The following is a 26,892-nucleotide window of genomic DNA, read 5'->3' as shown; positions in this document are numbered from 1 at the left end:
CTCAAGAAGGCGACAGATATCAGAGGAGTGCTTGATGGCAGAGCGAGCATTTAGAGTGGCAATGTGGAGAAGGTTGCCACCTTTGAAAAACTTCCGGGGAGGGGTGCAGATCAGAGGTATGTCCTGCGGAGGTGTTAGAGAGGGAGTTGAAGAGGGAGCAAGAGAAGGGGCAGGGAGGGAGGGGAGAGGCAAGGTAGCCGAGGACAGAGGAAGGGGGACAGTGGGAGAGGAGAGGAAGTTGATGAGGCGTGGGAGGCGTCTATCAAAGAGGTGAAGGTTGGCCTGAGGGCCTTGGACCAAGACGGTCCCGTTAGCATAGACATTAATGATGGCCTTAGAGGAGTGGAAAGGGGCCAGGAGGACATCCCAGCGGGTGCCACCATTGATGGGAGAGGAGGAGAAAGGAGAGAGCACAGAGAGCATGCGAAGGGTCCATAGGTCAGGTGAAGGCACGAAAAAGAGAATGTCAGTGAGAGTTTCCTTGGAGCAGGCGCTCGTGTAGGTGTCAGCAATAGGGAGGCCTGGGTTGGAGACCAGGATGTCCTTTTTAAACTTTTTCCTACCGGATTTAGTGAGGAGAGCAGGATAGTCAATAGAGAAGCAATTAGAGTAGATAGGCGAAATAGAGAGCACCATGGAGTAGGAGGGGAGGCGGACGACACGAGTATGTAGACAGGAATTGAGTGGAGGGCACTAGTTTAACACGATACAGAGCAAACAGTAATGCGTAGTAGGTCAGGGCCACCTAAGTTTGAGAATCCTGCGAGGGGAGAAAAAGCACCCTAGTATAACACAATGCAGAGCAAACAGTAATGCGTAGTAGGTCAGGGCCACCTAAGTTTGAGAATCCTGCGAGGGGAGAAAAAGCACCCTAGTTTAACACGATACAGAGCAAACAGTAATGCGTAGTAGGTCAGGGCCACCTAAGTTTGAGAATCCTGCGAGGGGCGAAAAAGCACCCTAGTATAACAGTAAATTGGAGAAAGGGGGGGGGCATCATGCAAATGCGGTGAGCAAGGTGAGGAGGGGTGTGCCGGAGAGCAGAGGAGCTGGCGCCTGGCGTCCCCTGCGGACACCTGCAGACACACAGGGAGCTGCAGCTGAGGAGTCGCCCTTGACCTAGGGCCCTTAGCCGCAGGGGGCTGCCGGGCAGAGGGCTGCCCAGGAGGGGGGAGGTTATAGGCAGAGGGAGAGGAAGGGGAGGGGGGGTGTGGGCGGGCAGGGAGGCGGGAGGAGAGGAGGACCAGGAAGTGGGAGGGAGGGCAGCAGGAGCAGGCACACAACGCGCTCGGAGCCCGAAATCAAATTTATAAAAACAAAAATTCACTCACAGGGCCCAGGCAGGGCTACCTAGCCTGCTGTTCCTTCTGGGCTACCGGCGACCGCTCTCCCACGCACCGCAGAGCTAAGAAAGCGGGCGGGGGGAACGGCCGTCGAGTAGGCCAGAAGGGGACAGTCAGGCAGCCAATCAGAGGGGGGGGTGGGCGGGCAGGGAGGCGGGAGGAGAGGAGGACCAGGAAGTGGGAGGGAGGGCAGCAGGAGCAGGCACACAACGCGCTCGGAGCGCGAAATCAAATTTATAAAAACAAAAATTCACTCACAGGGCCCAGGCAGGGCTACCTAGCCTGCTGTTCCTTCTGGGCTACCGGCGACCGCTCTCCCACGCACCGCAGAGCTAAGAAAGCGGGCGGGGGGGAACGGCCGTCGAGTAGGCCAGAAGGGGACAGTCAGGCAGCCAATCAGAGGGGGGGGTGGGCGGGCAGGGAGGCGGGAGGAGAGGAGGACCAGGAAGTGGGAGGGAGGGCAGCAGGAGCAGGCACACAACGCGCTCGGAGCGCGAAATCAAATTTATAAAAACAAAAATTCACTCACAGGGCCCAGGCAGGGCTACCTAGCCTGCTGTTCCCTCTGGGCTACCGGCGACCGCTCTCCCACGCACCGCAGAGCTAAGAAAGCGGGCGGGGGGGAACGGCCGTCGAGTAGGCCAGAAGGGGACAGTCAGGCAGCCAATCAGAGGGGGGGGTGGGCGGGCAGGGAGGCGGGAGGAGAGGAGGACCAGGAAGTGGGAGGGAGGGCAGCAGGAGCAGGCACACAACGCGCTCGGAGCGCGAAATCAAATTTATAAAAACAAAAATTCACTCACAGGGCCCAGGCAGGGCTACCTAGCCTGCTGTTCCTTCTGGGCTACCGGCGACCGCTCTCCCACGCACCGCAGAGCTAAGCCCAAGGGGAAGCCAGCATTCCCCGGAAATGATGGAAAAAACGTTTGACCACTTGCAGTTCATGGTCGGCACTTTGCTAGTGAAAGAAAGAAGTGTCTACTGGTGCATTGGCTGGGCAATTGCAGCCGAGAGCAGGTTGAAAATGTACCACAGATGTCTAATGAGGAATCAGCAAATCTTTCCATGTTTGAAAAGTGCATAACTATGTTTGAGCATTTTATTAGAAAGATATAATTTAGGAAAGAGGAAACAGCAAACTGAGGAATTGGTGCAACAATATATGAGAGCTCTTAGGCGTCTGGCAGCATCTTGTGAATTAGGAAGCATTTTGAATGAAAGACTGTGCAACAAACTGTGGACAGTTTAAATCTGGGCACTAGAAGCAGTTGGGGCTGGTTATTCTTGTTGGTCTAGTAGAATTTTTTCTAGTAAATCATTCTGTTAGGTAGCTAGGGGCTTTGTTGTTTAAGCATTTGTGGATGTGGGAGGCAGATTTGAGGTTGATTTTTTCTTGGGTAGAGAGCCACTTATGTTTCCGTCTTATTTCAGAAATATGTGCTCTTCTGGGAATACTTAGGGCCGCTCTAAGTGCATTATTTTGGAGCACTTGTATTCTGTTGATGGTTTGTTTAGTTACCCCTATGTAGAGGTAATTACAATAATCTAATTTTGAAAGGATAATGGCTCTGGATAAAATTAGGCAACTGTCATCTAGTAGGAATTGTTTCCCGGCTCGAATTTATTTACATGTATAGGCCATGGATGAGGCCAGTGAGTTTACATGTTTGGTAAAGGACAAGGTTCAATCGAGATAAAAACCTAGTGTTTTTACTTCTCTCGCAACCTTGATGGTGTTCCCATCGATGATGAATGCTGAGTAATTAGGGTTCAGTTTAGAGATGCGAGCTGTGGTACCCAGGATGATGAGCTCTGTGTTGTCATCGTTCAAGCATAGGCCATGGTTGGCCATCCATGCCTGAACGATGCTATAGACTCTGTTCACCAAAGCCAGATCTTCCACATAACCCCCGGTAAGTCGTAGGAGAATCTGGGTATCGTCTGCATAATTGGTATAGGTGATACCCAGATTGTTAAGATCGACAAAGAGTGGCTTGGGCACACAGCCTTGGCTATCCATCAGGAGCCAGATTCCAGAAACTTTGCACGCAAGCCTAGACGTTATTAGCACTATGGCCAATTTTCACTAACGATTGCATAGTATTAGCACTAGGGAAAATGTTTTAAAAACACCTGTCACCGTGCAATGGTGTTCTTATTTGTCCCAGGGCCAGATTTACAGAATTTGTAGTGTGGTGCAAAGTGACTTTGTGCTGGTGCAAAGTGACTTTGCACTGACAACAAACGTCCTGATTAACAGAACAGTGCAAAGTGCACACTATGCACTGTTCTGTAAATCGCTTTGCACTGTGCTAAATGGGCGCAATTCAAAAAGAGTACTTTTTCAGTGCAAAGTGTAGTGTACATATGGGTGTTTGTTGGCAGTGCAAAGCGACTTTGCTCCAGTACAAAATCACTTTGCACTGCGCTAAATATTCTGTAAACCAGGTCATGTTTTAAAAAATAGGGAACACTTTGCCAAAGTGCTAATACCATGCAACTTTGCACTTGCGCCGGTGCAACGTTTCTGTAGTCTGACCCTATATCTTAAAAGACCTACAAAGAAAAGATGTTCGCGTGTGGATCTGAACACTCAACCCTGCAATGCATTCAGTTGTTAAGCAGAGCACGATAACAGGTGCAAGTCCATGACATTAGATGCAGGCCAAATGATTTGATCCTGCTCAACAAACGAGATCGTGGACAGCCATACATCAAGCAGGTTTGGTCAGGTGGGAATTTTCGGTTGCATGTTTGCGGCACCGTGGAGAAAGAACATGTGTTATTTAATGCGTTTTTGATGCAGTAAATGTTTCTTTTTTATTGTCTTAATTTTAAATGTGCCTGCTAATTTAAATATTCAAATGTATCCCTATAATTGTACCAACAAGTTTGAAGCTGAGAGTTCGTGGCTCTTTTCATGTGTTGTCTGATTTTGCTGTAAATACCTTTCTCAAAAAAGCGCACTTTGTTGACTGCTCAATAAAAAGAGTGCGTAGGTCAGATCCGATAATCCTCTGTCAGATTCTATTTGTTCTCCAGTGAATTACTCAAATCACTAGATTAAGGTAGGGAACCGCTTCTGACAGGCCTGGCTTCGGTGAACGATTATGAATGAACTGGAATACGCCGCCCCTGGGCTTTTCTGACATACCGCACTACCGACACTGTAATTTAAAATGATGAAGCGCTTCTGAAGATTGTGAAAAAGAAAACGAACCGAAAGCTCAATTGAACCGCATGTTAAATAGATTCTGTCTAGCCGCGTGCTTCATTTTGGGTTTTGAGGAGGGGACAAGAAGGGTTCATCAGCAAAAAAAACTCAGTGGGAATGAGCCCTAAAAATGACCAATATAAGTCTGCCCCAAACATATCAACAAAACCATATTGAGTCAGATCTCCTTAAGTTCTGGAAACTCCTGAATACTTTCCTCTATGCCTCCGCCTTCTCTCTCCCTCTCCCCTGCTAATCATCTCTTTCTGCCCTATCACCCTCTTCCTCTATTTCCCCTCAGTTTTGCTTGTGTGGTGTAACTTCAGAGCCTCACAGGTCCCAAGCCTCCCTCGCCAGTCTCCAGCACTTGCCTCTGGGTCTTGCACTTGCTGCAGCACTACTGCACTTCAGTTACAATCCATGAGAGTTATATCTCTCTGCACTTAACCCATGTATAATGGGACAGGGCATACTTGGTCCCTACTGCCCCCCACACCCTTCCTTTACTGTGCACCTGCATGATCTGAAAGTACCACGCCTAGTAAGATTGTTTGTCTTGTTTTCTTTATATTTTGCCCTCCCATGCATGGTTGCACTTTGAAACACCTGTGTATAAGCACATAATAAATAAACAATCAATCAATCAATCAACCACAGCATTAAAGGGGTTTCTACCTTGCTAAATGCACACGATAATGGTGGACACCTCAATGTTAGTAGACCAGCCATAAACTGCATAGCCAGGTGGCCTCTGTGAAGCAAGCGAGTTGGTGAAGTGCAGAGAAGTATTTGTTGGTGAAGGAATGTTACATTGATTAATTTTATGGTAGCACAAATTTGCGCCAAGCTGACTAGGACAATGATATGGATGCAATTTGCAAGAAGAAGTGCTTTACCAATTGATACAGAGATGATTGTTGAGAAAGTGGTGAAAGGATTTGGAATCAATTGAGTTTATTAAGAATTAGATGAACCAACTAATTGTGGAAGGCCAAGAAACCAAGACACCAGTAGCTGAGAAAGAAAGAAAGAAAGAAAGAAAGAAAGAAAGAAAGAAAGAAAGAAAGAAACAAAGAAAGAAAGAAAGAAAGAAAGAAAGAAAGAAAGAAAGAAAGAAAGAAAGTAGAGTAATGCGCAGATGGGCAAAGTGCGAAGAAATGAGAAAATGATGGAAAGAAGGCAGCAGAAATACATATAGAAAGAAAAGAAACACGGGTACCATGTCATGCCTTGGGCAAAGTCTGTGGTGAAGGATCTGTGCACATATTACAGAAATGAACCTGTTTGGACACTGATGAATTATTTCAACCACTGTATACTAACACTGCTACAAACATACACAAAATGAGATAATGTAGTGGAACATTTGCTTTGTCTAATATAATGCACAGTCAAACACTGTGATCCGGATGGTGGTAATCCATAGCAAAGGCATGAAGCCAGTTGACGCCACAGACTACACATGTATTTAGTGCAGAAACGATACTTTAGAACTATATACAATGTTGGGCATCTCAAGAGGGGTCAGAATGGCAAAACAAAATCGTCTTTGAAAAGTCTCTCCAGGTCTCTCCCCTGTGTCACTCACAGTCTTGGTACAAAGTAAATCCAATAAATGATGTGCTAGCCTGTGTTTCGCATCCTCCAGTAGAACTAAGCAAGGTGCTTCTGCCCTGGTGTTTCAGGTATTCCTATTCAATCTCTTGTCTCCACAGCATCTCCCAGAGTTCAGATAGGCCAAGAGGATCCCTAAGTGCCTGGTCATTTGTTAGGATCATCTCCCTATCTCAGAGTACTGCACCTGCTACCACCCAATTACATGTTACTTCCCTCATGGTGGACTTCATGATCAATCGTACTTCTGGGTCTGTCATTTGACATTTTTGCCGGGCCTTAAGCTGGTTATGGGCTGACCTTCTTAATTCCCTACCTGGTTGAAACTGACTTCCTGGGTTTGCCAGGCACTGTGGACAGAGTTTATCTCAAGTCGGTCTGACTTCCTGTTTTCTGGATATATACATATACATATACATACATACACACACACACACACCTGTTACCGCCCGAAGATCATAAATGGACAAGAGAACATGCAGAGCATCAGTCTGCTCTGAGTTTGCTTGCACATGGGACATACGCTCTGGGTCTCTTAGGGGTCATTAATATTATAGAGAGATTTCCAAAATCTGTAAAATAACCAACATTCCCAGGGTCTTTGTGGCAATGGCCAATGCATTTGGCAATATTACATCAAGTAGTCCCTTTAAAGGGGCAGATGGACTGCTACAATGACCCCTTGGACGGTCTGTTCCTGGATTTACGGGAGAAACCACATCACAAAATGGATAGCATGGCCAGACCACCAAGTCAGCACTTAGCCGGCAGCTAAGGTTAGGCACATGACATTGTCCTTAGTTTCATTTGTTTAGTTTATGTATGCAACAGGATTGAATTGATGCCACTCAAGGTGTATCTCCGCGTTGTGTTTTCTGATAGTGGCATCTTGCCACTGTTAATTCGTGTTGCTTATTCTTTGTACCACATTATTTGATTTGTCAACCTCCTCATATTGATTGATTCAAGCTGGTTTTATAGCCAAACTGCAAAAAGTGAAATATGGACATTCTGAATATCTATGCTGGGGTCACCTGAGTCTTGTAGTCACTGTGAGTGCCCTCAGATACTGGCTTCCCACTCACTCCTGCACTTTTTCATTGCAGAGGGAAATATATTGTTTTAGCTCACTCTTAATATTGCAGCTATTTTGTTTACTAGATGAATCGTAACGGATACACACGTTTACATATGTGTAAAGAGATGTGTGGGTACCCTTTCAACTAGTGCTTTTGTCGAAGGCAGGACAGTGGAGAAACACAATGGGCCTCATTCCAAGTCAGGCAGTCCTATGAAAAAGTGCCGGTATTCACAGTTACCAGCACTTTACCCGACCACTCGACTACGAATTTGCCAGTGGGGCACCTTGGCTTTCTTCCAGCAGGCACCCTACCAGCAAACAAAGCATTAATTACTGGCACCAGCACAGCAAATCCCCTCATGGAGGTTCTACGGGAATCCATGAATGGGTATTTACTCCGTCCCTCTGGCACTCTTAATCCAGCAGCAATGCCGCCGGACCGAGTGCTAGGAATGGTAACAGTCCTTGCCGGTATCCTGGCAGGTTTACAGCCAGGATAGCAGCACAACTGTAATGAAGCCGAATGTTGGCAACTTGAAGTTCAGGGACAAGACCTCTTTGCCAGCGATGGTGTAGCTGTTTATTTGAGACCAGCGGCATATATAATCATCATTTGTTACCTTTTATTAACAGGACAATATTGCACTTTGCTGTGGCTACACAATCCGTTATGTGGAATCTGCTTTTTCATGTTTTGCCTAACACAGCTACTGACATCTGCAGAGCAATAGATTGGTTGTATGCACTATTTCTCAAAATTACATTGAACTTCGTGCCAGGTTCCTTACGATTCTAAGTGTTTTGATAATACCTGTTATTATTAACCATTTTAACGACAATCAATGTATCCACCTCAAAGGGATGATGAGCTGAGACGTCCCTGCCGGGATACGAACTTGCCAAGTGCAAGCCGGTCGCATGTCTGTGGTGAGCTATCTTTCTCTGCTGAATATCCATTGATTTTGACGAATTGTGATTTCACCTCTTGACTCAATCCTCTCTCTATTAACTATGGTCCCTGGAAATTGACTTTTAGAGAACAGCATTTTTCTGAATATAGCTGCTATGGAGGGTGAACATCCGATTGTGGACCTGTGTTTTTAGGAACGTAGGGTCTTAAACATGTTATATCAGTCTGACTGTAAGGGTTTGTGTGTGGTAGCATGTTCAAACATAGCTCGCAGGCATCACAGTGCAATCACGGAGCAGAGGTCATTACATCTCTCGAATTTTAAAGTCCGTGCAATGGTCGGTGAACTCAAGGGAATTGAACTGCATAGGCGGAGCATAATATAGGTAATATAATAGCTTATATTATGTGACAGCTGCTGTATTTAGAACTCGCTGCTGTTACTATGGCATTGTGCTTGTTGACACTGAATAGCTCAGTCACCACAGTCAGCCTGCAAGTGCCTTATTAGCACCAATTATAGAGTCATCTGAATCATACATTGCTGGAACTGCTTGTAACACACTTGAACACCTTGTACATTGGTGGAATTTAATAAAGAAGTCTGTAATGAGAAATTGCCGAAAAAAATTGAAAAATAGTAATAAAGGGAGGCATCACTATGAAATACAGAACATGATTAATGTTAAAAAAGCAGCATAAAAAAACGAACCCGACAAAGACATATAATGCTGAGAAGACTTAGATTAGACTCAATCAACATTTGCATTGTCAAACAAGCAGCTCGAGAACATGGGTACCGCAGAGAAGGGAAGCAGAAACAATATGGCACTTTCTGTTGGGATGTGCAAATCATGAAATTCACACAATAGTGTTGATGAAAGGGGAATGCAGACTGAGGGTGCGAAAAGAGAGTGGATTGAAAGAGGAGAGAAGGAACAAGCTAATAGAGCAACTCTGAATATTTGGAAATAGATTTGAAAAACAGAGAAGTGGGGAAAGGTTTAGTAGTGTGCTGAAGTAGCATGTAGCGGGCACACATTGTCAATCATTTGGACCAAGGTTGCCCCGTTAAATCCTTCAGAGGAAGGATATAAATCCCAGTGTATCTGCAGGACTGCACTGATTACCTATCGGAGAGGCGAGGTGCCAAGACCAGTGCATGTGACATCACAGGAAACAAGTTTCATCATATTATTTTGGGTAACTCCCTGTTTAGTTGCCATCCAGGCAACAATGCATTTCATAACATTGTATGGCGAGGGAAAATAGCAAGACATCTGTGGTTGCCTTGCTGCAATAGTTCTGTCCAGTATTCTGGCACCGAGTGTGAATACACCTAGACAGCTGAACACAATGGTAGCAAGGCTACCTACTATGCTGAATCTCTTGATATTCACCTACTATACACCTCCTGCTTGACTTCAGTTTATGCATCAGGCCTTCTGCTCTACACTGTCAGAAACTGATATGAAAGATAGACAGATGTGAAGAAACTTTTGATGGTGATATCACTTAGTACACCCGCGACCTGGTTAATTGCAAAAATATGCACTGTCGCATTGGTGTGTCATAGAGCGGAGACTTTGAGTTCCTCAACTCCATTTGTTAAACTGAGAAAACAGGCAGCTGTGACCACACCTTATTACTGCGCCAGAAAATATAGGCTAAATCCAAATAGAGTTGTGTGATAGGGGAGTTTAATTAATTTGCCCTATAGATTACACGTGTTTCGGCATGGTGCCTTTCTCAAATCAGGGCATATCCAACAATCTTTCTCATGATCATTGCTGGAGATGTAATAACTGGGATCAATCCCAACTGCAAATAACGTTGCTGCGTGCCAGCACCATTTTGCCTCGACGCGTGTAATCTATAGGGCAAATTAATTGAACTCCCCTATCACACAACTCTGTTTGGATTCAGCCTATCATTTCTGGCGCAGTAATAAGGTGTGGTCACAGCAGCCTGTTTCCTCTGATATGAAAGATAGACAGACACCAGCGGAGAATTTGCAGAAACCTTGCATCTGTGCAAGTGCAAAGTTGCATGGTATTAGCACTAGGGCAAAGTGTGTCCTGTTTCTAAAAACACTGGGACATAATAAAAGCCCATTGCACCGTGACAAGTGCAGTTTGGCATGTTATAAGCACCAGGGCAAAAATTGCCGTAGTGCAAAAAAGATAGATTTTCACTGCATTTCTGCACTAGGACAATTTTTGCCCTGGTGCTTCTACCATGCCAAACTGCACTTGTCATGGTGCAATGGTTTAGTAATATGTCTCAGTGCTTTTAGAAATAGGGCAAGCTTCGCCCTAGTGCAAATACCTGCGCAACGTTTCAGTAATCCAGCCCGTGCTCTTTATAAACTGCCATGCTCTGCTGATTCTGTGCTTTGAGCTAGTATTTTTGTATGAACAGGAATGTTTTAAAATGGCAAAACAGTGCCACAGAAACTGCATTCTAGAGATTGAAATAATAATCTACAATATTGAAATTGAAAAAGAATTGAAACATTTCCATGGCAAAAACTAAAACTCAAGCCTTGAATTTTACAGTTGGGACTATGTTGATATTTAAAGTTGACTGACTGCACATATTTGCACATTCTGGTATGTTAATGTTATCTTTTGTTAAACAGGATATACCAGAAGCCATTTTTGAAAACCATGTACATTATGCAAAGGGGACCATTTACATTTGCATGTAGGTGAAAACAGATCACCTCAGCTTAATATTCATAAATATTTCTATGAAGGAATGCAAGAGTGAGATGTACAGTAGAAGTGAAATTGCCTTGCCACTTCTTGATTGCACTCTGCAGTGCAAATTGAGTAAGCACGGCCTGCCATTTAGGCCTGGGAGGAGGCGTTTACAACCGATTCCTATGAAATCTTCCTTCTTTTTACTGGGGAAAATAGCAGGCAGATTACAACTATGAACCATGCCCGATCTCTACCATACACATGCATGCAAATGAGGAATAGCGTAAAAATGAATGCATAAAGGTATTATGCATTAACTTTACACATATTACTCCACAAGGAACCTGAGCCCCAGTATGTTAAAAAGATGAGACATTACTCTGCCAGACCTCCTCTGCCCTGCCATACAATTACCTGGGTAGGAGTGGTCATTTATTACAGCAAGTCACCCCTGGATAATAAATAGGCCCTCCACTTTGGGTTAGGAGGTAACCCATCGGAAAACCTCAGACTCATATCATGGAAACAGAGACCAGTACTTAACATGATGTGGGCAAATAAGTTTATGCTGTTACTTTACGTCACTAATTGTTTTTACAGGCCTCTGTGTGGAACTTCTCAGGATTGTCAAATGTACACATGCAACAGCAATTACTACGTCAGTCTCTGTGGACCAGCCAAAATTAAGTGGGCAGAGCCAACCATGTCTAGCAAAGCAAGTCTGATCCTTCCTATGTCTCAAAAATCAAGCATCAATTAACTCAAGTGAGCCAATTGGGAACCCACATTGTCCAATCATTGTATTGAATAGATTTGATATGATATGGCATTTGTAACGCACCTATACACAAGTGTAGTATGAAGTTGTGACATATGTTTTATCATGTTGGACACAAAGTTCTACAAATATCCAATTGAACAAATAATGTAGAAGCAAGTTAACATAGTTAATACATTGGAAAGCCTCTATTTATGCGAGGGATACATAATACAATTAATCGGATGCATTTTGGCCACCATCACTGAGGCCCTCACCAATACCAGCACCTAAAGCCAGAAACCTCTACGTTATTTTCAATTCAGAATTGACATTTACAGGTTCTCCTCAGTTTAACTTGGTATGCCAAATAGTGCCTCCTTTCCATAACCAGCATGAGCTGCTTTCTCTTGCAATGCTAACCAATGACTGCCCTGACTTTGTACGTGCGTGTGTTTATATAGATATCTCTTTGAACCCAGTAGGTCCTATCTGGAAACTCAAAACAATATGCAAAGCTTCAGCTGAGTGAGTCAATGTAAATTCTATGGGTACAAGTTTTGTCCAAACTGTGTCGTCCATGCTATTTGCTGTTACCCGATTTTTCCATGGATCATAAACCACTGCTAGTGTGGGAAATGCTTGGAAATATTTGTAACGTGCCTAGCTCTCATACTGCCCAAGAAGGAATATGTATCTTAATACAGGCACCTTTTAAAGCCATATGAGGTCCATATTGCCAGGTAGCAGTGTGTGAAACTAAAATGGTAAGTGACTGTTGGTACTCTAAAACCATATACCTCATTCAACTGCATTAGTCATAACCCCTGGTGACTGCTATAACAAGAGAGGAAGGAGGGATTGGGAAGGATTATAATATACCCACTGCTGCCAATTTACAACCTGCAAAGCACCCCTTTCTAAGCAAGCATATATATATATAGGCTATTATATATATTTCTAGCCCTGCACACCACCCAATGTATCATCAAGAAATGATCACTTTTGCATGTATACTCTCAGTAACTTGCAATTAAAAATAGTTTTCTTTAACTAAATCACGGGCACGGGCAGGTGGGACGGTACAACGTCCTTTCGTCGCGGGATGTTTTGTCGCTGGTTTTTTTACTGAACATTTTTTTTAAACCCATAGAATTTTTTACAAAATGGGGGTTTTGGGGGTGAATCCCCCAAAAAATAAAGATTCTATTACCTTTTTCTATTAAAAAAAAAATTGCGTTAAAAAACCCTGTGAAAAATCATCCCGCAATGAAATGACATGGAACCGGTGGGACAATACCACATTCATGACAATACACGTTTTGTTTTTCTACCTCAACTTTACCTATCAGTTTCTAGGTGAATCACAGATTACTACTTTCACCTGAATGATGTTTACTTTCACAGCCAAGACTGACGGTCATCCTGATGACTTTGTCAATGCTTGCTGTTTACCTTAGAGATGGGCAGATTACCCAAATTAATTTATTTATTGTGCATTTATTAGGCACATATACTGTAAGTTAATTCTATTTCAAAGCGCACACAGGGCAACAGGGAGAGAACATGGGATTGAAAAACAATGAATACAGTGGAAGATAAAGATGAGCTTACTCATTGTGAGTATTCAGAACGTGCAAGTGAAGCGAGAAGAGAAGTGGGGGGTGGGGGTAAGCGATGGAATGTCCATGCTCATGGGTGAGCAGCAGTTGAAGTGCATAGTAAAATAAGTGCTATGAGGCCTGGGGCCGCATTGGGTAATAAAGTGCAAGCCTACAGGATTAAGGCCGGTGGTTGCCAAGGCAAGTGCTGAGAGGTAGACAGAGGCTGGTGCAATTGGGAATGGGAGGCCAGGTCCCTGAGGGATACAGAAGGGCCTTGGCCCCCAATAACAGCGACTGTGAGATCAGCGGAGGAGGGACAAAGGGAAGTAGAAGATGAAGAGGAAAGTCTTGAGGAGCGTCTCGAATTTGAGGAAGTCCTGCTCAAGACGCAGGGGGAGGGGGAGGGAGCCAGCTGAAGAAAGTGATCGGCCTCTAGCCCTCTGTTTAGCAAAAAGCTTTACACACAGAGAGTTGATGCCAGAGTACCGTAGAGGTCTAGAAGGAGAGTTTTTAGTAAGAGAAAGTTGCAGATAGAGTGGGCACAGGCCCCCAACGGCCTTGTGGATCCTGCAGAGGGATTTGATTTAAATCTGTGCCGCAATCAGGAGCCATTGAAGGGATTTTAGGTCAGGAGAGATGCAGTCCTTAGGCTTAACGTCAATGATAAGTCTTGCTGCCCTATTCTGGATTAGCTGGAGGGGTCGTAAAGTGGAAGAAGGTACATTCAGTATAAGGCTATTGCAGTAGTTAAGCTAAGAGAGAACCAAGGCTTGGTAACTTTGAGCTTCTGGGAGGGAAAGTGAGAAAAGGAAGAACTATTTGGAGCACTTCTTGGCAAAGGAGAGAGAGGAGTCTAAAATGACTGCAAGGTTTCGGTCCTCTGAGGAAGGAGCATAGAGGATGGGCAACGTGTGGGGAAAAAGAGGGAGCAGGGGTCCCAATGGGAATTATCTCAGTCTTGCTGACATTGAGGCAGACATCGTATGGATGTGCACCAGGACTGGATGGCAGATAGGCAGTCAGGGATGATGGAAGATGCAAGAGGGTCTGCAGGGAGTTTCAAAAAGAGTTGTTTGTCATCTGCAAAGCACTGGAATTTGGTTGAGAAGGAGGAAATGATGAGTGCTAGCTGAACAAGGTAAGTGTTGAAGGGCCAAGGGGAGAGGTTTTAGCCCTGTGGGACACCACAGGTCTAAAAGGAAGTAGGTGAGAAGGTGGCCACAATGACTTGGGAGGAACAGTCAGTTAGGAAGGAGGTAAGCCAGTCCAGTGCCCATTCTGAGATACCAAGGGTATCATGGAGCCGTTTAATGAGGTTGGCCAGGGAGTTAGCAAGGGTGCTCAGGATATCCAGAGTTTTAGTGGTAAAGTGTGTGGCCAGTGAATTGCAGAGGGCATGTGATGGAAGAGGGCAGGAGGAGACTGTGGAATGGTTGGCTAGTTCCCTGCAGACTTTAAAGAGTTCAGCCATGTGGTTGGATGCACCCGAGATGAAGCGTTTCTCCCTTGTATATTTGCACCTTACCCTCCACCCCAACACCCAGTGGATATGGGAACATCTAATGCCATCTTGTGTTGTACAATACTCTTACTAGACTGGAAATCTAGACATTTACACAGTCACCAGATGTCAAACTCAGTTAGCTAAGGATACATATTATGGATAGAGCCTGTATTTGTGAAACACAAGGCAGGAATTACTGAACATAAACGCATGTCACTTTAAGCTATAACATTCTTTGGGGAACAATTAGGCTTATTACTAAAATATTGGCATTATTAAATAAATGTATTGGCTCTCGAGGATGAGCATTGCAAGGCCTTACACGCAACAAAATGTACGTATCACAATCATTGTTTGTCACAAAATTGAACAATTCTTCCACGTCGATCCTTAAAGTGAATTGTTGTCTGAATGTTGAACTTTAAAATATTTTGTATAGTTAGCATAATAAATACGGAACAATTAGTTAAAATAAAGAAGCTAATCCGATAGATATGTATTGTGTTTTCATCCACTATGAAATTAAATTAGTAATAGTAGTTTTTCATTTATATAGCACCTTTATCCCATTATTATGGCCTCAATGCACTTGTTGTGGGAACACCCTCTGGGAACCGAAGTCCAAGATAAGGGAACATTGACAGGAGGAATACAATGTGTGTGTGCCTTTGGACAAGATAAGGAGTTAAATGGGCTGGCCGTGCTCCATTAAGCTACCCATGATGATCAGGCATGTGGATGGCTGCTGGGAGGAGGTCAGGAGAGTGTGCAAGTTCTGGGGACTCATGTGTCCAGCTAGATCAATGTTTTTTGTTGCAGATTGTAGCTGAATTCTGATGGCAGAGATGTGCTTTGTGTTTAGTCTGATCTATGGGGGCGTATGTGTGCAGGAGTGCAGCTGCGCCTGAGGCCAAAGTTGCGTAAGCATGGAGTCTGATAGGTTTAAATGCATTGGCTATGCTCGAGCGAATGCCTAAGTGGGGTAGCTACATTAGACATTCACCTAGACTCACTGAACTGGCTACATTCTACCTTCCCATAGATTTGATGCACAGGCTACATTTTAGCTTCACCTTGATTCAATGCACTGGCTACATCTCCATTAACCTGGAAGCACTTAGATCTAATGCACTGGCTACCTTCTACTTTCAAATTGTAGGAGTGTTACATGGGATAACCTACCCAATTGTTTTAGGTGCAATACATTGGCCAGCCACACAGTTGTTCCATGTGTAATCCATGGAATAACCTACACAGTTCCTCAAAGTGCAATGCACCGGATGATGTACACAATTCCTCCAAGCGCAGAATACCTGTACAATTCTTCTAAGTGCAAGTGCAATATGTTAGATAACCTACATAGATGTTACTAACTGTTATATATTGGATAACCTACACATATATGTTCAAGTGTTATGTTTCTATGAAAAATTATTAAATACAATCGAGAGAGTTTTGTTTGAAAAAGATTGTACTTATTGATAACTTTACATGGAAAATTGTGGGATGCACACATTACTTTAAGAAATATAATCTACCCTGTTTTTTTGGGAAGGGACTGGAAAACACTGCATCTTGAGGTATACGTATGGGCCCGGGCACTGGATAACTTTGCAGGATATCACGGATGCCATTATGTTAAAAAAATAAATAGGTGAGGTTAAAATGAACTTTTATTTTTTAATTCAACCTACATAACTATAAAAATATTTAGTGTTATTACTGTGATTAAACAAAACGAAGCGATAGCACTATAAGTAAACAAAATGATTTCCAATAATATGAATTCAGGTGATATTATAACATGGAACCCTCACTATCATATCAACCAATATAACATCCTCTTCCTTTGCAGGTACACTATAGCAAATGCTGGATTCTAATCACATGCAATCAGCATTATAATCAGATTAGGACGAAAGTATGCATTTATTCTTTCAGATAGGAGGGTGGAAACTGAATTAAGTGAACCATCCCAGAAGCCACATGAAATGACGAGGCAGAGCTCGTGAAATGCCTTCTGAAGCTCCTTGTAGCAGCCAGGGAGTATACCCGTACACATTCATATATGCCAGTCTCCCTGAGGGTGCTCTTTAACCAGGGAACTCCTAATGAAGTGCAGAGCAGGCTGATAAGAAGCAAATGGCAGAGTGACTGACTAGCTGATGAGGAGCAGATGAAGAGGCTCCTTTGTAGCAAAGCACCCTTTTGACATCTGCCTCCCACCCTTTTTAAATTCTGTGTTCATATTCCAGAGCGGGGGCTGCGCTATCTCCACGATTTACCCAAGAGAGGAAAATAACAGTGATTAATACTGGAGATGACTACAAGACGACCTATTCAGCATGATTCGCACTTCACATTCTATTTTATCTGGCTGGCCTTTTGCTGCAATTCCATACAAGCCTGTAATACAACCATGCGTTTTCAGACATGCTTGCTAATTGCCATCCCACTCACTGAAATATACCTCTGTGATTTCCAGCACTACTTGCGGATAATCCAGCATTGTATGTAAACCCCAGGCCATTAACATGCACAAGCATTGCATGTTTATGTAGCCATAACATTTTCCGAACAATTTGCGAGACATTAACATACATTCATCTAATGGTGTATTATGCACCATGACTGTGATTAAAAGTGGCTCTTCTTACCGTAACTTTGAGCACCGAAGAAAACATCCGCGCATCTTCGGACACTCCACCCAAGTAAACTTTCTTGGCAAACACAGGCGGGTGGTCATTTGCATCCAGCACTTCGACATACACTATTGCGGTGTTACCTAAGACAAAGAACAATATTATTGTGAGTCAAATTGGGATAACGAGTTCATTCTCAGTGCCCTACAGCAAAAAAAAAAAAAAAGAAAACATCAGAATTAAAATGTTGATTAAAGGAAAAGCTTTACCATTCAAATATATGAGTTGCAGGTTGTATCATGGACTGTCTAGCTAGCAAGCATCCCTTACTGCACACATGCAAAAACACACCACAACTATCAGTACATAACATACAACTGCAGGCAATAGGTCCAATGTACATCCTCCTTTTAACTCATAAAGCTATACATAGGTCCACAATGGCATTATAGCTATACTCTAACCGGAATAAAGCACTGGGAAGAGAATAGACACCTTCTCACAGTCCTCCTGTTTTGCTGTATCTGTCAATTGACTCATGAGAAAATAATATATAGATGATTTCAACTTAGGATGGAGGCACAGTGGCAAGGGTCCTTCTGGGTCGCATTATTGCAACACCATCTATTGTGGCTTTCGCATCAATCTGATTGGTTAGTTGCAGGATGCACACAATGCTGCAGTGGGGGGACATTGAGGAGGAGAGATATCTGCCATCTCAGAAGTTCATTAGCAACAGCCACAATTAAGAATGGCGTCCTCACTCCAGGGGTTGTATGGTACAGACAGCCACACTTACTCAAGAGTGGAAAGTGGTCAGATATGCCCAAACTCTGGGTACCCAAGCCGTGTACAGCGTTCTGATGCCCTATAGCTTGGTCTGTGCTTTAAACAATAAATACATAAAAATGCATATAATATTCACTTCTATGCAGATTTGTTATCAAGTCCAGCTTTGTGGGGTACTGATTAATTATGTTGCCACTTTGTACTTCGGCACATGGATGACATGTTTGCACCAAAGCAAATCATTTAAAACTGAAAATATGTTCGACCTGAATAACTGAGTCGATGAAGGGAGATCGATCAGGATGGCAAGTACTTACAGATGAAGTAAATGAAGTATGAGTATATTTCATGTTGCATGTAAGACTTCTTTTACACATTACAGAAATCCCAACTATTTTCCTTTTCAGAAAACCGATAAAAACTCCTTTCATTTTGATGCATATTTTTCTAGGGCTTAATTTCTGTTGTCTGATTTTTTAGAGCACTGTCAGCTGAGCGCTTGGAAACCCTTTGGGGTTGTTGTGCCTTCAAACATGGCTAATAGAAATAGAAATACAATGTTGACTAGGTGGTAAAATGGTCTGTGTATAATATTGAATAACGTGTGGTTCCAAGATTGATGCAGAGCTGTCGCCTAGTTTGAAATATACCTTTATGCAAATAAAGGTATGTTTGGGAGTGTGATATTGGAAATGTGAAAAGACATATTTGTTGCACATATGTATTTACTGATTTCGAGTTTAGGGCATATTGTGTTAGTGTATAGTTGGTGCTAAGTGCGTTTTGGGGTCTGAAATATGCGTTTTGCAATTGTTTGCTTCATGTTTTATATTCCAAACTTGTTACTTTCTAACAAAGAACATTTCAATTAATTTAATAATATAAATATGTGCAATGAATGAGATGTAGAACATGGGGATCATTTGATGAGAGATTTGTAGATGCATTTTTCGCCCTTGGAAATGCTGAGTGTAATATCAATCTGACTGCCTTGGGTCTTGCTGAAGCTCGTATACGCAACCCCTTTCATATTGTGCAACAGAACTAAACTTAAACAGGAAGTAGAGCTTCTATGAACATATATGAAACACTGTCGTTGCTCAGAACGATGGTGCAATTAATGAGGCGCTAGATCATCTCGGCAAACATTCAGACAAGCATTCGGATCTGATATGTGATGCGTTTGCCTCTACAAATATCATTCTTTTCAAGTTAGTTTATGCACACTCACACTCTGCATTTAATCTTACAAACTTGCCCACCAAATAAAAAACTGTGTGTCCTCCCAAGCATGTGCTCTAGGAATCTCTACAAGTTGGTTAAAATAAATTTGACAAATTCAACCAATTCTTCTGTGTTGTAATCTTTCTATCCGGCTAGGTTTAGGTACCGCAATGTTCCAGATGCTCCTTGAATAACTCTATGAACAGGAATGTCTTTCGTTCTTTCCTGAACATTAACAGAGTTGTATTTATTTGGGTAGCCAATGAGATGGTGTTCTGAATTAGCGGGTAACCAGAGGTGGACTGTTTCCTGCTCTTTCCTTTCCTGGGTTTGTTTATCTGCAAGCCTAGGGATGTTGCAGCTTCTGGAATTAAGATGGGTCTCAGGAAGGGATATCTAGTCAGTTAGATCATTTTTAAAGGCACCACAATAATTTTCAAGGCTATGCCAACTCAAAAACTGCTTCACCGAGCTCAACTGAGTTTGAAAAAGCAGCCAATAAATGCTTTGGCGACTGGGAGAGTTTGGGTCTAATTTCCTTACACCAGTTATTTATCGGGCAATGGACTCTTTCACTACTTTGAGTTACATAAATGCTGTGGCACCAATGCCTGAGAAGACGGTGCTTCCTCCATCTAAACGTGATATGAATAATGCTTGGAGTATCTCGAGGGTGGAAGACCAGTTTTTAATGTGTGCAGCAGTGTGAGCTGAAGTTAGTTTTTTTAGCCGTGAGATGTTTTGGGATAAACTGACCAGATCTGGAAGTACATAACCATTCTGTAATGTGACAATCGGATTATCCCAGCACCATCCAAATTATACTGCAGTTCATATTTACCAGAAATTCTTCGTAGGGCATTTTTTCCATTCTCTTGCGACACTCTTCCATGGACTCCACTATCGTATCTTTTAATGCAAAGCCCATTTTACCTAAATAGTGGTGATATAATATTCTTTGGTGACCATCCGTTCTCTACCTTCGAGGGCCATTGTGTAAGTGACCCATGCCAGCACAATAACTCATTACATAGCCCTAGATGCAGTCAGTTTAAGATGAATGTATACATTTCTCTGACCTCCATTTTTCTACTAAAAACTATTTTGGCTTTTCCAGTAACATTTAGCATACCTGAAGAACATGGACTTAACTTTCAAAACGTTCAATTTAGGTTTTGAATTTCCACAAGATATCATCTTCTCAACACTGAACAATGGACTTGTCTGACATTTCTGTAGAACATGTTTAATGTACTTTATTCCAGTTTTTAAACTTGAATATTCTAACTCATTGCTTCTTTGGCTTTCATGGAATTGTGTTCTCACTGGTAAGGATTAATTAGCTGCATATTCAGTCACACTCAATCATCTTAGCTGCATATTCTATCACACTCAATCATCTTTCTTACATAACCCACACATCATTTTTTATCTCACTAGATATACAATTACCCACATACACAAATCAAAGGGAATGTATTGTTCATAATGCCCACTGCCTTGCAGAAACAGTCACAGCACTAAAACACATATATCTATCTACAACTAGTGACAAAGTTTGCAGACATGAGACACAGCAAGATAGAAATATTTTTAATATCAAACCTAAAATGTTAAGATTCTTTATTTGTATTTTGTTGTCAAGTTGTGTCCATAACCACAACTACAGATAGCAAAAGAAGTGCCTTAGAGGGATGCCTTACATAGTTACATTGTTGTATTGGTTAGAACGGGATGTAGTGAAGGAGTAATGTGTAAGTACATAGAGAAAATGTAGTAACCTTATGTCATGCATGCTGATGATTTTTTATGCAATCTGGTAGTAACTGCATCCAGCCTCTACGCGAGGGACCATGTATCAAACCCATGTAACTCAGCATCGTCTTGTTTCCATGACAAGGGCGCTGCCCTGAGCTATTCTCCTAGCCCAATTTACAACATACATTTGCTTCACCTCCGAGATCACACAAGAAAGGTGACTTAGATCGGAAGAACAGAGTACACAAATGCGACTTCACTGGTTAGAGGGTCTTGTTTAAGCCTGGTTTCGAATAGTTCCAAAGATTTATTTTAAAGGCACAGGGTTTTTGTACTAGTTCACAATTTATCAATATGATTATAAAAAGTGAATGCTTTGTCATTGATAGTTTACTTTCAAAATACTATGTAGAATAACATTGTTCAGAACATTTGAAACTCAAATAGTCTTGCTTTAATTGCTAAACCGTGAATCTCTATAGTTCGATCATTTCAAAATTTTCAGTTTGTCGCTGTATTCTTTTTATATCAATGAGTGGTGTGGAGGAAGTCCACACAGTTTAATGTTTTACTAACCAACTCATCATGGAAACATTTTCAATTTTCTTGCAAATTAACAGCACATGCTGCCAGCATTCTAACTATAATTTTCATGAGGAAAGAAACAAGACATACTCAGTCTTCCAAATGTTCAAAACAAGCTCCTCATATCGCAACAACAAAACTGACTACAACATTCTGAATATTTCCTTGTCGTCAGACGATTCTATGAATATCTTTTCCTAAAACTGTGAATTTTCAGGTTTAGAGTTTTCATTTGCTCATGTGAACATCAACATATAATGCAATCAACCTTTGAGAGCATGAAGCTCGTTCAACCTTGTACCATTAGACACCATATGTGGGAGTTCTGATTGTTAAAAACCACAGGCTCGAAGAACCTCCACACACTTGCATGACATTTAAGGGTACAATATAAATTGATCAATTCAGGCACATCTTTTAGAGTGTTTGAGTTGTAATTATAATGTCTGTATAGTTGATGAGTGTGCCACCTTGTAGAATCTTCTATCTTTTTGAGAATGTGTCAATTTAACGGGGTGTTTATGTGTGATCACATGTGCACATCCACAGTCTTCAACGTTCTATGCAGACAACCATGTATGACAGAGTTTTTTTTTTTAGATGAACTACCAACATTTTATGAAATTATGATTGGATTGTGTTTTTATGTATGTGTAGAAGCACATGATTGGAATTTCAGAGAAGGAAAACATCTACCACCCATTCGATTAATCATGAAGTTGTAACTTAGTGCTTGAGGTTAGAAGATAATGGTAAACCCATCGGGATAAAACATTGATAATTACCCCAGAACAAAGAGAGTAAGCCATACATAGAAAGTCTGATACTCAGTCTAATCTCATCATCCTATGTCTCACTCATACTGCCTTGATACTGTGCGGTCTTTGTGCGCTCTACAAATACCCCATATAATACAATACAAGAGACATAGCACCTTTTGTTTAATCTTGTTAATAACAGTTGTCCTTGGAGTGAATAGTGTTTAGTCATGTCATACTACGAGATGAGACTATGGAAATACTCATTTTGTACTAATTGTAACATTTATGGACTTCTGTGAGAAACACAGTAGACACTGGTTACAAGTTCACGTTGAGCAGAGGTGAGGGCAGTCACCATACTAAAAGGTAGTGGAAGGACATACGAGGGAAAGCTCTTTTAAAGACCTAACATTGGTTAAGGCTAGACATACTGGCATCACCATTGTGACACTCTAAGGGAAGATGGAAAAGGTTTTGCAAAGTTCCCTACAAATGAGTATATATGCATATTTAAATCTAATAGGAAGAAGATAACCTGAAATGTTCAAGACTTCTGATGTAGGACTGGGCTAGTGTGCCTCAGGAAAGAAATGTTCAGAATGGTTTTCAGAATGAACAACCCATGTGACAATAGCCTCTGCAAGTCTACCATTTTAGCCATACTCCAGTGTCTCTGACCTAGCCTGGACATGCTATACCTGTAACACGTGACTTTATGATAGATATCAGGAAAATAAAATAACTCAACAAGTACTTCACAGAGAAAACAAATGATTGATCGTTTGGTTTTCTATTCTGATTGAGAGGGCAAACCACATCAGTATTGTGGAACAGTATCACTTTCTCAACATACACCTTTACCATGTATACAGCATATGCATCACAATGCTAAATTAGTACCAACACATGGTGGTGTGACGTAGGAGCAGCTTCTGCTGATACTTATTTTGGGGCCTTGGACATGCTGAGTGAGGACACCTTTAATATTCCTAGAAACTGAGATAGTAACGGCCCTATTCTCACAACACCCAGGACAAGCACCTTGAGCAGTAAGAGGCCAGTATATTTGTTTCAGAGTCAACCAAAGATTTGAATCCCATTCCTCACTGCAATAATGTTCAATGCCATTACCTTAATATAAACAATCAGAGTTGGGGAACGGCTGAAATGGTGCCAATTTTCAAAAATGGAGCAGCGATTTATACAAAAACTCTTCACCCATTTCAATGTCAACATAGTCAACAGAGTAACTGGCTCACTGTCAACAACAAAATCCTCCTCAAGACTGCCTCGCTTACACACAAATCACTCAACAATGATGCCCCTATCTATCTCATCGACAGATTCCATAGACAGACCTCTCTGAGACCAACAAGAATACCATATAAAGACTGCCCCTCTGTCCCAAACTTTAAACGCTCCACCATAGGCGGTAACAGTTTCCCAGTCAAAGCAGCACAACTGTGGAACTCCCTTCCACCACCCTTCAGAAAGGACCTGCACTATCAGAACTTCCGAGCGAAGGTCATCTCATGGCTGAAAACGTAGGCCCCCCACTACAGCTAGCCGCCTAATCCTCTCAGACTCATCTTTATTGCACCTAATGATGCCCGTTTGCACATTTGTATATTTTGTTGTATTTTGTTCTTTTGTTGTAACTAAGCCTCGCAATCTCTTGTAAATGCTGTGCACCGTTACCCTAGAGTATGGATTGCACATTACAAATAATAAACAAACAAACAAACAATGCTTTACAATGTGTTGAACATCTATGCTAAAGTCACTATTGCAAAAACATTGTTCGTCGCAATGACATATCAATGCAACAACATCTTAGTTATCAACAACACATGAATGACCCTATACCATACACAGCATCAGACCAGACATTCTGCTTTTCAACACAATCGAGTGCATTGCATGTCCCAAACATGTTTAATTGGTCCAATTGACTTGTTATTGTTTAATTTCTTCTTTTACGTGATGGCCCCATCAGCATTTCAGTTTATAAACCCGTTTATTTAATCCCAATCACAACACATTTACAATTTACTCCCCAGATCTTGAGCAAATGTATGGGAAGGAAAATATTCTTTGCTTCAGTCCTTAGAGAAACAGAAACAATGTAGTAGCAATCTTTGACCTTATTATATCATCGGTATCTAAAGACTGAAAGAAGAATTCTGCATTGCATTTGCACCCAGACAAACGTTGCCTTAGTGCAAATTCATGTAAGGCAAATGCATTTAGACATATTTGAAACATCCAAGTTTCCTTCTCCAGTTCAAATACCATGAAAGAGAGTATTTAAATGATACAACGTTCTGTAATACAGTCTCGGGAATAACCCTAAAATCAACAATTATTTAAATTGAGCTCGAGTATAACCCCTCACTCCCTAAAAGGGGTACAATTGAAACCATTAAACGTTTGGGGCAATGTCTGTATCTTCTAAAAATGTCTACAACACCCAATGTGTATCAGTTTTGTCAAACCAAAAATCATTACAAGTCGACATGTCGCAAAAAGAAGGGGTTTACCTATAACCAAAGAATAGTTACAGAACACCCACCTAAAAGGGCCGTGCACCCACCACGTTAGAGACTTCTAATGCCAAGTTTAGGGATGGGTCATAAGCTATGTAAGAGTGTCAAATTTCAAAATCTGTGGCCGTTTTTTAAATATATGTAATTAAAAGTCAGATGTTCTGAAAGTACAAGCCTTGCACAAACAAGTCATTTTTTCCATGGTTTTCAGCCCTGTTTATTTTAATGTTCTGCTCAAAATTGCAGAGCATGTCTGTGTTATACAAACCAGCAGACAATATGTGTATACTTTTCAATTATCACAGTAAACATCAACTCAAAAAACGAATTATGTTCAAGGTTCCCTAGCACAGAAACTCACCTTAATTTAATGAATTGCAATTTATATATGTAACAATTTATGGGTATTGTAAATTGCATAAAGCAGTCATTGCTGAGCGGGGGAGAGAGAGAGAGAGAGAGAGAGATATTTCATTCTGTATGGACCAGGCATTGGCCACATAGAGAATATGATAATAAACAATGGAAATAATAATAGCAAAGTAACATATATAAAAATGAAATAAAAAATAAAGCCACTGTTCATAAACAAAGGGACTATGTAGCAACCTGTTCATTCCTGCTGAATAAAACAAACACAGATTCCAGAATGTTCCACCATGTAAATATATTGTGGTGCGTTTCAAACCAGTTCTCATGTGTGGTGTAACATTCTACTAGGTGATAAGACACACTAGCATGTTATTAGGCTAACAGGAGTATCAGAATGACCAGGGGATAAACACTGCAGCATACCAGCAAAGACATACCACTCAGGCATCTGGAAGCCATGTGTTGGGAGAATCTCATCTGCCGAGCCTCAGGAAAGGAAACCAGGACTAGTGGATAGAAGCAGTAAGATGAAAACTATCAGTGAACAGAATTCCCAGTATATCGATAAGTGTTCGTGAGTGGGAGATGTTAAAAAAAGGTTTTACATTCTTTCATAAAGATAAAAAAGGGTGTGAACTAGCTAGAGCTTAGGTGGCATAGGCACGTTTCAAAGACATATGCAGCTTGATTCAAAGTCTCACATTAAAAAACATTGTATTTCCGAATGTAGTTTGTGCGTGCTCCACAGTGTATGAGATCTGCATGGCCAGCTATCTAGCTTCCTAGTTACTTTGGTGAGTTCATTAAAATATGTGTACATTTTAAAAGGTGTTTTTAAGATTCACCTGACTTCTATGGAGGACAACTGGAACGCGATTAGAACAGAACAGAAGTGAAGTTATGAAAGTGTGCCTTACAATGGGCCGGCAGCTAGATCTTGGAATGCTTTCAAAAGTCACAATTTGAGGAGGCTAGGTGAATTTCATCGACACACATGAAAATCCCAGTGTTTTTGCACCGTGCGTGTACTGAAGTGGCAGCCATACATTTTTTGACAAGTCTACGCTGTATTAAACGTCTTGAGGATGTGGGTGTGTAGAGTAGGCCGTTTAGAGATTGAGCTTTAAGTAACAGTGGCAAATGTCATATATTTATGTCATTATATAAAATAGCTCTGTCCAATCCACAAGTTGGTGCTTTGAGACCAATATGAACCCAATACATTTCCCAGAGGCCCAAAGCAAAGAATGCACGGATGGATGAAAGAACTGCGCTCCGAGATAATTTGCAGGGAAGTGGAACAGGAGTAGATTTGAACTATTTGACTCCCACCATGCGTCATCTGTTGTGAAGAAAGTGGAAGAACCACACAGGTACTGCCATTTTTAAGAAGGGAGATTGATCTAATACTGATCAATTTAAATCAGTCTTCCGAATTGATGTAGTGCTCAAAGAGTTTGGAAAGGCATGCTTGCTTAGGCTCAAT

At 41.9% G+C, this 26,892-nt stretch overlaps 1 protein-coding gene across 4 annotated transcripts in view; it reads right to left on the bottom strand.

The window, feature by feature from the left end:
* Nucleotides 1-26,892, bottom strand: part of PCDH15 (protocadherin related 15) — a 3,978,145-nt gene that overhangs the window by 430,924 nt on the left and 3,520,329 nt on the right. For all 4 annotated transcript variants that reach the window (XM_069611238.1, XM_069611242.1, XM_069611241.1 and 1 more), the window contains one exon: nt 17,387-17,514. In XM_069611238.1, coding sequence (XP_069467339.1) covers nt 17,387-17,514 — 128 coding nt within the window. The remainder of the gene's footprint in view (nt 1-17,386; nt 17,515-26,892) is intronic.

The sequence above is a fragment of the Ambystoma mexicanum genome, chromosome 8 (assembly GCF_040938575.1).
Source record: "Ambystoma mexicanum isolate Mex_15411 chromosome 8, UKY_AmexF1_1, whole genome shotgun sequence".
Taxonomy (NCBI): domain Eukaryota; kingdom Metazoa; phylum Chordata; class Amphibia; order Caudata; family Ambystomatidae; genus Ambystoma; species Ambystoma mexicanum.
This window is presented reverse-complemented; position numbering and strand designations above follow the sequence as displayed.